Source organism: Natrix helvetica (assembly GCF_964273705.1).
Source record: "Natrix helvetica genome assembly, chromosome: 7".
Classification (NCBI taxonomy): domain Eukaryota; kingdom Metazoa; phylum Chordata; class Lepidosauria; order Squamata; family Natricidae; genus Natrix; species Natrix helvetica.
This window is the reverse complement of record NC_138558.1, coordinates 39452896-39466060: the sequence shown is the minus strand read 5'-3', so window position 1 is coordinate 39466060 and position 13165 is coordinate 39452896. Positions and strand designations below refer to the sequence as shown.

The following is a 13165-nucleotide window of genomic DNA, read 5'->3' as shown; positions in this document are numbered from 1 at the left end:
CATGAGAATTGTAATTCTAGCCATAAATATTCAGTCACTGGACATCATATGGCATATGCATTTAATTTGTTGTTGTAGTTCTGTTCCAGTCTTAGATCCAGATCAAACATAGGTATCCACAAGGACAATGAAAGAAACTGAAGGCATTGTTGCTTATACATTTTCTTCCATTAAACTTTTAATCTGCATTTAGAGCTGAACAGATCTTTATTATATTAAAATTGGAGTTAAAGTAATGTTCCAACCTGTATTGCATAGATACCTACCAAGTCTATGTCACAAAGATTCTGAACATGTGGTTTTGTTATGTATGATATACTGTAACAGCTGTAATATTTAAATTTAATATGACTGAACAATATGTACTATTATCAGTCATCTGGAAGTATAAAATGAATCAAGCACATTAACCATACATATATCTACAGAAATATTTCAGAAACAAGTTTAACTGTATTCAAATGAGAATTTGTGTATTTGGAAAAAGATCCAGCTGCAAAATTACAGACTATGCAGACAGGAAATTGTTGGAAATGTCAACTGCTTTTATTTACATGCTTTACAAAGTGCTTCTCTAACACAGCTTCCCATCATATCAACATCTTGATTGCCAGAAAAATAGGGAGTCTAAAATCATGGAGTAGGGTGGTGAAGGAATATTGTTAAACAATTTTTTAATAGAGTGAACTGCCAAAGCTCCATGAAGTAGAGATATAGTTACAATCTGCTGAGCCCAATCTTTGCTTTTCCCAATTCTGGTCCTCCTTGCATATCACATATAATAGAAAACATATAATCTTTCTTGCCAATTCTTTCCCTGCCCATTTTGCTTCTGCTCATGTCCCAAAAAGTGGCTATATAATTAAAGTACCATAAGGAGTTGGATTTTCTGCTCTAAAAGTAAAAGCAGGAGGTACCCAAACTCTCTGAAAAAAGGGAAACTAGATCCTTAAAGAGTTACAAGTGTAACACACGCACACACACACACACACACACACACACACAGACATCATACATACATACATACATACATACATACATACATACATACATACATACATACCCACACACACAATGTATATGCACACATATATTCGTTTTTGTATTATTACAAAATGCCATTGGCCAGCATTTGATCAGAAAAGTGTTTTCACATCTTTGCCCACATTATTCTTTATTGTGATCAGTTTTGCATCTTTTGCAGATTTTATTTGCCACTAGAGAAAATATTACCATTCCCATATATTTTATTCAATTTGGCCTTAAAATTTAAAAGCTAGAGATCTCTGGGTAAATTCTATTATTATGCTGTTTTAAAAAATACTATGAAAACGATTGCTATGATTGCTTTGTTTTCAGAAACAAATGAAAACAAAAAAGGAACTGCTTGATGAATATCTAACTTCTAATCTGATTTCTATGAAAATGCAGAAAATAATAATTAATAATCCATGTTTGCCTTGCTTTCATTTGTATTTGAAATGTTCAATATGTAGGTCACATAGTACAATGCAAAATATAATTACAGTGATATAAATATATATGGAAATCTGCAAAATGTAAAAAAGCCTGATTATGCATTGGATTTTGCTTACTATATGATAGGCCAAGCTATTACCATGAATTAAAAGAAAGAAGCATCCATATCAGTTTCTTCAATTTTAAGCACAAGTAGATTATCTCATGTTTCAATAGAGATGAAAGGATTGATCTGACAAATGAAACATATTTGAAATATATTAACAATTAATGATGTTCAGATAATTATTAATTAAACATGCTAAAATGTATTCAGAATTATACAGATGTGTGTATATGTATATGGCTTTGTAGATATATGAAACATCAATATGAATAGGAATGTATAATCTAATATTTTAATTTTATATACAGGAATATAATGAATGACAATTTTGTACATGAAACACATAAACTTTTTAAGCATTTAAAATTCACCAGATAGGAATTTATATTAACAATAAAACTGGAAATCCCAGTTAATATTTAATTTATATCTATGCTTTTAACAGGAAAAGATTTTTCATAGTTTACAACATAGAAACATAGACATATTAAACAAGACAGTAAAAATAATTTACATAAACCGTAGTCTATGAAAAAAGATTGGATGGAAGTTTTGGTTCTTGTCTTTGCCTATGACTAATATGTATGTACTGAATGATTTGTCCTAGCCTTTGATACGATAAAATAATTTAGAAGCACTTCATGCAATATGGAAGCAAAAAGGGCAGGTTCTCCAATATTCCCTCCTATCTTGATTATTTACTGATCATCAAACATAGACCACCAGATGCATGATAATGCAACCGTCAGATACCAACGAAGAGCACTAGTCTCAGTCTTTCTGTAAACATAAATATAGATGTTAATATCTCCTATACATAATACCAATACAGTTTACAACTTCTATTCTGTTAGTAGATCCAGTGATGTTCTGCAGATTTTTATGTAAAAGATCCCTGACAGAATTTTCTTGTTTTCACTAATTTGCTTTGATATTTGACCGAATACCCACCATGTCCTATGACATAAACATCCAGAACATAGGATTTGCCAGGCTTTAGACCTTTGATTGTCTCTGTGGTAACTGCTTTTTGTAGATTTTGACTGTGAAAATACTTACAGAGGACTTTTTCTGATTTTTTTCTCAAGTCTGGTCCCAGGCACTGATTTTGTTCTCTTTTCTTTTTCTCCTCATTATAATTATCATCTACTTCTTTCTTGTAGATGCAAAACTTGTTTCTTTCTTGTGTACCTAGCCATGCCACTGTGACTGAGGAACATGTGCGAAGTTTATCAAAGGCTTTGATTCTTGTATCTTCAGGAAGAGATGGAAATGACTGCTTATTGGGCCTTGTTGTGGCTAAAAACTTCAATATGGAAGCTCCCTTCTTATTTCCTTTCAGTCGGACAAGGTATTTGGCTTTTGGCTTTCCCCTAAGTTGAAACTGATGGACACCCTCAACATTTTGAGACAACAGAAGTTTTCCATCTCTTTTGATTTGCATTTGTATGTCATTGAGACATGAGTGAACCAAAAATGTAACTTTTTGATGTGATGAAACAGGAGCAAACCGCAAAAAATTGGTGCCTTTTCCCTTGACAAACACATCTGTAACCTTCCCATCTTTTAAATCAACTGTCTTCTGTTTGGCCTCTTCTTTAGTTCTTGCAAAAGTACCAACATAGGCAGTACTCATATTTGTATTGACATTTACAGCAAATATATCAAAATAGTACTGTGTACCAGGTTTCAGTTCAGATACAGTAAATATATTCTTGTTTCCAATGCATATCTTTTCCAGATCAACCTTAGGCTTTGAATAAAGTTTTGAATAAAGCTTCGGTGTTGGTTTTAAGAAGCTGCGTTCTTTCCCAGAATTACTGTTGGAAGAAAATCCAAAATGGGCAAAATCAAAAGGGCTAAAATCCAGACCAGGTTTAGGAGCCTTCATAAATGTATCATCAGCAGTCTGTTTAGTCTCAACAGCACATAGACTTTTGAAATTGTGTTCTTTATTAATGACTACACAATATTGTATTGGCTGTTTCAATACTGAAGCTGTAGGGCTAGGTTTCCATGCCAAACTGACAGTTGTACGACCAAAAGAAGTAACATCAACTCTTGGATCATAAGGTAGTTCAGGATATGGTTGATCTGACTCTGGAGTTGTAGTAGCATAGACTTTAAAGTTTGTATCCTTTTCTGTTGAGCAGAGTTCTAACTGGTACAACCCGGAAGGTGAAGTAGAAGATACAAAATACTCAACATCATTTCCTCTGTATGAAAATAGCTCTGTGTCTTCTTCACGAATAATCTGCTGATTCTGTTGCTCAAGTGGCTCCAGTTCACCTAGAAGAGACAAAAATGAGGGATTTTGAAACAAAGCAAACACAAAACACAGTATGCTTTCTAAAGGGAGGACCTAAATGTGTTGGCCTCTTAGGAAAACCAGATAGTAAATATGATTAGATGAACTTTACTGTAAAGCTATATTAAAAGAAATGTTCAAATCTGAAGTTATACATTTCCTGCTGCTGCTTTTAATTTCCTAATCAATTAAAGAAAGCTTCTTTCTCTGACAGTTAAGCCACTTGGCTGTCTTTCCTCGCTTGTCTGATCATTTCATCTGCAATATTTCTTTCCCTTGTTCCTCAGATCATTCTTACGTACTATTACAAAATACTGCAGATCTATTGAAATGCAAAGGTGGGGGACGTTATTGTTTTCCTAAGCAGCTTTAATTATTTTTTTCTCTCTGTTCTCATTGTTTTTTCATACATACACACACACACACACACACACATACAAACACCCCAATAAATAATGCCGTAATACTATGCAGATCACAGTGTTAAATATCAAACTGAAAATAGATACCTTGTTATATTACAAAATAATGCAATGAATTTCACAAAAGTCTATCAATACGTATTTAGTTGTACAATTCGAGCAACCTTGCGTTTATTAACATTCAAAATTATAGTTAACATTGTTAATAACCTTGTTCCTGAAAAATGGTTTAGGTAATCTAAATTAATAAAGTTAGCAATTTATAGTTTACACAAATACTGTTGTATATGTATGTATATATGTATTTTATATGATTTGCATCTTATAACATAGTAAAACAGAAACAAAAACAGAGGAGATTTTGGAAAAATATGTTTTTATATGAAAAACTAAACTACTAAAATCAACTTTTGTGGACACATAATTATAAAATGACATATGGACATGTTTTCAAAGCATTTAGTTATTGTATAAATAATATTTGATTCATATTACAGCATTAAGGACAGCCACATACAGTAGGAAAAACAACAAATAGTGCCAGCAATCAAAAGTGAAGGAGAATTTTATGCATTTTATTTATAGACTTGAGGAAGAAATGCCAAAGAAGAAGAAGAAGAAGAAGAAGGAGAAGGAGAAGGAGAAGAAGAAGAAGAAGAAGAAGAAGAAGAAGAAGAAGAAGAAGAAGAGGAGGAGGAGGAGGGGGAGGGGAGGAGGAGGAAAAAGAAGAAGAAATTTATGCCGCCCAGAGTCACTTTCTTTGCAATAGATGGCCATATTCATTTTATAAATAAAAAAATTCAAATGTTGCACTGGCAAATGATGCCATTTTATATATAATGCTTCTTATATACATATATATAATAAATCCTTTCAAGTTGCCATGAAAAGGCAGGTTGAGGTTACTGCTGTACCTTGCACAAATGCCCCGATTACTAGAATATTTTTCTGTATTATTTTAATTTTATTGTTTAATTACTATTTCATGGCATTATAGGCACTGTGGTGAAAATCTTTTTCCTTTCCTATTTGTATTGTTGAGTAGTTAACATTCCAACAAAATCAAGTATTCAGACTCTGCAATGTTGGGCTTCGCCCAGGACTCCAATAATAAATTCAAGCTATAGGACCTTTCAGGATCTAGTTCCACAGTCTGGGAATCGCATTTCTGTTACACATTTCTGTTAATCTTTGGGTGCCAGATGACTTTTTAATCTTTAAATCTAAGTTTAAAACCTTTTTGGGATTCTGAAAAATAGTGGTACTACGAGATTGAGGATTTAAGGTGCTGGACTTGCCTTGGCTTTCCTGACTTTTTTGTATATTGCTTACTCTTATTTTACTAGTTATAATAAAAAGTAGCTTTTATATGCTCTAATTTAGTTCTGTTAGAATTAGAGATGTCTCAGTTTGTAATATAACTATTTTGTGATTTTTTATATATATTTTAATTGATACTGTTTCATTTCTTTTTTATGTTTAGTTTTTAAGGGTTATATAAATAACCATTAATATTGTGTTTTTATTAGAAAAAGAGAAATCCAAATAGGGACCTTCATATATTAAAAATATTAGTTTTAAGATATCTAGGGATACAAGGTTCTTCATTTATAATAAATACACATTCCTTTTACAATCGGCAATATACAGCAGGTTGCCCACTTCCCTCATTATAATTTTTTTGCTCCAATATATAATGGAAAACTCTATCTGATCGAAAGCTTCCTATCCCCAAAATTAGAGTTCTGTATTAGACAAGCAGTTCTGTTGTTGAATATAATCCACATGAGAAGCATTGTGGAATGCTTTATTGTACAGTTAGTCCTTGATTTACAACAGTTCATTTAGTGATGTTCAAAGTTATAACGGCTCTGAAAAAAGAGTTTTTCACACTTACAAATGTGGCAGCATCTCCATGGTCATGTGATCAAAATTTGGATGTTTGCAACTGACTCATATTTATGATGGTTGTAGTGTCCTGGGTCATGTGATCCCCTTTTGCGATCTTCTGACAAGCAAAGTCAATAGGGAATCCAGATTCACTTAACACTGTATTACTAACTTGACAACTGTAGTGCACTTAACAACTGTGGCAAGAAAGGACATGAAATGGGACAAAACTCACTTAACAGTTGTCTCACTAAGCAACAGAAACCTGGGATTAAATTGTGGTTGAAAGTCGAGGGCTACCTGTACTTTTTCTGTTCGTGTGATGTAAAAGCTTGCTTATTTTAGCAGAACATATTCATATATGCAGAGTACATATAAAGAATTATGGCTACACCTAAGATTTGTGCAGGAGAAGAATAGGTGAAATAAGATATCCTGAATGGTCAAACAATTGGCAACTCCAAATCTCAATCAACAAATGCTTTGTCTTACACACTGGCAAAAAAAATCAGAACACAAAATACAAGCTGGGCAGATATGACCTCATAGATGATCCCCACTCTGTTAAGGACCTTGAAGTACTCAGCTCAAATGATCTAAGTGCTAGAACTCACGGTAACAGCATTGCCAAAAAGGCATTAAGAGTTGTTAACCTAATCTTGCGAATCTTCTTCTCCGGTAATATTGATCTGCAAACTAGGGCATACAAAACTTTTGCTAGATCAATTCTTGAATACAACTCATCTGTCCGGAATCTGCACTGCATATCAGACATTAATACAATCAAATGAGCCCAGAGATATTTCACAAGAAGAGTACTCCACTCCTCTGCTCACAACAGAATACCTTATGCCACCAGACTTGAAATTTTGAGCTTCAACAACTTAGAACTTTGCCGTCTTCGATCCAACCTAAGCGTAGTACATAAAATTATCTGCTACAATGTCCTACCTGTCAATGAATACTTCAGCTTCAACCACAGCAAAACACAAGCACACAATAGATACAAACTTATGGTAAACCGCTCCAAACTTGATTGCAGAAAATATGACTTCAGTAACAGAGTTGTTAATGCCTGGAATGCACTACCTGATACTGTGGTTTCTTCCCCAAACCCCGAAAACTTTAACCTTAGACTGTCTACGGTTGACCTCAATCTGTTCCTAAGAGGTCTTCAAGGAGCATATATAAGTGCACCAGCGTGCCTACTATCCCTATCCTAATATTCCTATGTATTCGTATTCAAAATCATGTTTATACTTACTGTATATCTGTTATCTAATTCATGCTTGATGAAATAAATAAAATTAAAAAAAAACTTTTAACTAGGAGAATGACTTTTTGGATAAGCCAGGAAACATGTAATCTATCATCCAATTGTTAAAAATTAATTCTTATTCACTAATTTTTAAAGCAGCAATTACTGATGGAATTTAGTATATTTTCTACATCAGCTTATTCATATTTAACAAAATTAATAATATTTGTTCGGTTTTTGCTACAATTTACCTGAGCCTTCTCCACTTGACTCTTCAGGGAGGTCTTGCAAACTCAGTTTCCATTCCAAAGGTGTGTCACAGGGAGTCACTGTAACTGCAAATGGTGTATTATCTTCCTCTACCACAAAAAAAAACCTATGAAAAGATGAATAAAAGCGTAACTTTCTTCACAATACAAAACTAAGGACAGAGAGATAGAGAGCAGAATATAAGCAACTCATATATTGAACTGTGGGGTCCTTGATGGTCTCTGAGCTTGGTTGTTTGCTTTCAATTTCATTTCACTTCATTCCCAACTAAGGAAAATCATCAGTACAAATGATTATGGCATTTGTTCCCTATTGCCCTGCCATTATTGCTGGGATGAGGTTTGTCCTTGGTAGAGCCTTGATTACGATATAGTTTTCTTCTTAATTTGGTTTGTTTGATTTGGTTTGTCTAATGTTAATTCCAATTCATATGGCAATAGCCTGTGGAGAAGATGTATTCTCATCTTCTTGTTTCCTATTCTTAGCTTCTTTATTGTCTCTTTTGAATGGTATATGAATGTGGTTTATTTCTATGTGCCTATTGATGGCAGATTTTTCTGAATGCCAAGCCTCCTGGAAATTCCTGGGATTTTTTGGATTCAACTTGATCTAGGAAGCATCCTAGACCAGTGGTAGGCAAGCCGCGGCTCGCGAGCCACATGTGGCTCTTTACACATTTTAATGCGGCTCTTCTGTGTGCCGGGCGCCCGCTCCCCTCCCTCCTCTCGGGCACTTCAAAACAAGCGCCCCTTTCCCTTTTTTCTTTTCGACCCACAATGATTAGGGAGGATCCTGAAGTCGGGCAGGGACGAGAAGCGAGGAGGGAGAAAAAGAAACGGAGGCTAAGGAGATTTCCCCCGCCCCCTCCCAGCAAAAATCTAACCGGGGAGCCGGGCGGGCAGTAGCAAATTAACCGATCACGCGGCGTGATCGGCTAATTTGCTACTGTCCGCCCGGCTCCCTGGTTAGATTTTTGCTGGGAGGGGGCGGGGGGAAGCTCCTTAGCCTCCGTTTCTTTTTCTCCCTCCTCGCTTCTTGGGGCTCCACCAATGGGGGAGCAAGGCCCGCCCAGCGCCAGGCTTTGGGCTAACACAGAGGTCTGCAAAGCTGGCTGTTTTAAGACTGGTGGACTTCAATTCTCAGAATTCTGGGAGTTGAAGTCCACCAGTCTTAAGAGCCAATTTTGCAGATCCCTGGGCTAATATGATTGATGCCCTTGGTGGACTTCAATTCTCAGAATTCTGGGAGTTGAAGTCCACAAGTCTTCAAGCTGTCAGGTTTGAAGACCCCTTGGGGTTTTTTCCCTAAAGGGTTAGGGATGCAAGGATCTTGTAACTTGACAGCTTTAAGACTTGCGTGCTTCAAATGCCAGAGTTTATTGAAACTAAAAACAGTGTACCATCCTATGTATTTTCGGTTTTAAAAATGTGGCTCTCAAAATAAATTTCAATCATGGTTTTGGCGAGATTTGGCTCAGTTGAAAAAAAAGGTTGCCCACCACTGGCCTAGACCTACAGTTTCCCAGTTTAAATTATGGTTGAGTCTGTCCATGTGTTATGAGATTAAGGAGTTTTCAGGTCTTCTGACTGCTAGTTAGTGTTCATAAATGAGCTCTGCTAGCAATCACTAAAGAAGAATCGTAGCAGATGAAAAACAGTGGACATCCTGCATTAGACACAAGATATAATACTATGTAGAGGTAGCACAAAGATATGAAGTCAAGGGAACAGACAGGTAAAACACAATTTAGCCTACAGCAGGGAGAAAGGCTCAGAAAAGACCCTCTCTAACCTCTTGTGCTGTAAGGGGAATATATTTTCAGATTCTGTTAAAGTAATCTTACAATAAAGTAGAATTAGATGTTCTGGTTGGTCTACCTCACAAAGTTGATACCGGGTGACCTTGAACCAGTTCCTTTCTCTCAGCCTTAAGAAGAAGGCAATGGCAAGTGTTGCTGAGAAAATTGAATGGACTTGTCCATATAGTTGTCAAGATTTAAGACTGACTGAAAGAACAAGTTATATAACTTCTTAACTTTATATTACATGAATCAATATACCGTTTGGGTGTTCCTCTGAAGAGATAACTACTGATCTCTGCTCCATCCGGTAGTACTGAAGAATCATGGAAAAAATTTTTGTCCTGGATCTGCATCTGAAAAAGTTCTTCATCTCTAGTAGGTAGTTTCTGCATCCAAGAGCTAAATGGTAGCAGAAGGAAGAGGTAGAATATGGAGCATCTTATCAAGAGCATCCTAGAGAAATAAAAATGATACATGGTAAATCATATTGTAAAAGTGTTAGGGCTATTAACCCCAGAGAAAAACTAACTGAAGTGGTAGTATTGATAAATTGATATTCCTGCCTTATCCAAACATCCCACCAATCTCTACTAATTTTTTCTTATTCCCATATCTTTCCATAGTCTCAAATTGGAATGTTTTAAGTTGGCTGCTCTGTGTACAAGAAACATTGAGCAGAGGATTGTTAATAAAAAGAAAGCCCCTCCTACATTCAAGATAGGCTTTTCAAAACAGAAAAGGGAGACTATAGGAAAAGATTTTAATTTTTTTAAATATTTCCTTCAAAATTCTGCATTTTTTTAAAGACAAATACAGGTACTTCTTGATGTACAACTGTGGCTTAGCAGCTGTTCAATGTAGTAGTATGTCACAAATTTAAATATATTGCATAATAAATTAACCCAATCCTTCTAATGGAGAATTTTAAGAACTGTTTTTTACATTTCATCCATATTTTTAAAAAGGGATAATCTGCAGAGCCTGCAAATGTTTCCTCAAAACTAGGGATTAAAGCATGGATAATTTTTATTAATATAGTTTGTCTGTAGTTCCCTTTCAGAGTCATTAGGTTGCTTCAAAAGAAACCAGTAGTTTCTAAAATGCCCTAAAAACATGATCCTTATCCTTTTCTAAAGCATCATAAAATGAAGTCATCAGTGGACATACCGCAAATAAAACCAAAGGAGACAATTCACTTCATTTTCTGATAATTTGTAAATGCTTGAGACTTGTAAATGGTCTAGAACTACAACAAAACTTCTGGATTTATTTGAAGCAAATACGCCTGGAATAAATAAATCTAAATGTTTAATTACAGAGAGTTGAAAATACATGATTATAATTTAGTTGGGATAATTTAAAAGAACAGCTTGCCACAGGCATTTATGTACTGTATTTCTTTAACCGTAGCAGGGTTTTGTAACCCTCAAATCCTATTTTTAAATGTGAGTGCATTTAGTTTTACATGAATTACCCATTTGATAATAAATCTCCAGGATACAACTGTAACCTTTAAGAATCAAAGAGGACTATGTAACATAGCTAAAACTGGACTTTGGGGACTATGCATTATTCCATTAAGCAACCTCATGCTTGAGGATATTAAACTTAGCAGCAGGAGTTGGCTTCATACTCAAAAAAATTACTATTGAGTGACAGATCACTTAAAATAGGATGATTTCTAACTCTATAAAAAGATTCCATATATATTATAAGAAAATACATATAGAATTGGAATTTTTGTAAAAACAAAAACAAAAAACCTCCACTAGGCGTGTGTGTGTGTGCGTGCGCACTGATGCTCAATGTACCGACTCTCAATTGCTCAATTGCAGCATGATGCTGCAGCATCCTATGGTCATGTGATCACCAATTGTGACCTTTACTGCCAGCTTCTGACAAACAAAGTAAATGGGGAAACAGGCAGGAGGTCGCAATTGGTAACCACATAACATCATGCTTAATGAGAGTGTAGGATTTGATTAATGACAGTAACTAAAAATGATGGAAGCATAATCATAGTCAAGTCTCCAACAGCCAACCAACCAAAATCACTTTAGATACCTTCAGGGGACAAGAAGGCTGTAATCCACAGCACGTTACCACTAAGCAGCAATTAAACCAAGATATACTAATACACTTGACACTACTTTTGTGTGGATTTTAGCAATGTAGAGGATGCTCATAAACCAGTGCATATCTTTGATACTACCTAATAGCAGTGTTGGCGAACCTTTTCAGCAAGTGCAGAAATGGGAGTGCGCACAGGGATGAGAGCACCAGAAACTAGAAGAGCAGCTCCCCAGCGCGCATGTCCGTTCTGAGAAGCTGAGTTTCTGGTTTCTGGCATGCACATACACGCTGGTCACCTATTCTTCCTGTTTCTGGCACTTCCGCATGTGTGAAGACCAGCTGGCCAACACACATGTGCATGCCAGAACCCAGAAGAGCTGCAGTTGATGGATGGCATGCCCAGAGAGATGGCTTTGAGTGCCACTTCTGGCATGCATGCCATAAGTTCTCAACATGGATCTATAGAATTCTATCTACTTTTCTTAGGCATGAAACACATTAACTCACAAACATAAAATCCAGCTTCATTTGAACCACAGATAGACAAAGTTCCATTGATCGTACAACCTGAGAGATCTAGTATAAGCTGTTTAATATGGTCCTTTTGGTGGAAATAACTAATAGCCCTGTGGCACTTGTGCATAAAAGCACTGGTACAATGCCAATTGAAGTAAAAAAAGTTTCATGATGAATGCAGCATTCTATCTCAAGTAGTTCAAAATCTGGCATGAAGCAGACATAAATGTTCAGACTTGGTGCTTACAGCAGTTCCCAAAATTGTCCACAGCATCAAGGTATCACATGTATTTTGAAGTGAAAGAAACTGGTAATCTGGGACAATTATGGAACAGGCATTAGAATCAGTTAATCCAAAATATTTTGAATGGCTGGTCATCCAAAATCATCTTATGCAACAGCACACATGTCAAATCTGATGCTTTGGACCACATCTTTTATGTCTTTTTCAACCAATGTTTAGCTATGTTCCTTACCTGAAAACAGATAACTTGTTCTAGTTAGTAACATGAGTTATCTCATGCTACCAAAAATTGGAAGACCTCTCGGATGATGAATAAACACAGATTTAAACATCCTGAGAGTTGAAAGATGCCTGCTTGTCCTTTCGCTACTAATCCTTTGCAACCAATGCTGTAGAATAGCATTGGTCTTCAAGTCCAAGCTTCAAGTGCTTCAATAGCATGTGGTCCTTGAGCTCACAATATATCATCTTTGATATTAAGGAGCAGCCTCTCAGCCTCTTACTGCTACCATTATATGTCATGGACTTTATAGGAGCCTGGGGAGGACGAAAAGAGCCTCCCCCACCACCCAGGAGGCCCTCCGGAGGCTTCATGAGTTTCCCTGAAGTGTCCGGCGTGCAAAAAACCAGCCCTACGGGCAAACTGGAAGTTCGGGAATGGACTTCTGGTTTGCTCGGACGTTCGTTTTGACTGCTCCGGAGACTTCGGGGAAGCATCCTGAAGGTCCCTTTGGAGTGCTCAAAACGACCCTCTGAGCAAACCGGAAGTGACTTCTGATTTGCTCGGAGGTTCATTTT

The 13165-nt window shown here is 36.0% G+C and overlaps 1 protein-coding gene across 3 annotated transcripts in view; it reads right to left on the bottom strand.

Annotated features, from left to right (window-relative positions):
* Positions 1 to 247: 247 nt before the first annotated feature.
* NDNF (neuron derived neurotrophic factor) overlaps positions 248 to 13165 on the bottom strand; it is a 31547-nt gene continuing 18629 nt past the window's right edge. For all 3 annotated transcript variants that reach the window (XM_081959967.1, XM_081959969.1, XM_081959968.1), the window contains 3 exons: positions 9793 to 9987; positions 7715 to 7839; positions 248 to 3874 (listed from right to left, as the gene is read on the bottom strand). In XM_081959967.1, the coding sequence (XP_081816093.1) occupies positions 2466 to 3874; positions 7715 to 7839; positions 9793 to 9986 (1728 nt within the window). In that variant the 5' untranslated portion in view covers position 9987 and the 3' untranslated portion in view covers positions 248 to 2465. The remainder of the gene's footprint in view (positions 3875 to 7714; positions 7840 to 9792; positions 9988 to 13165) is intronic.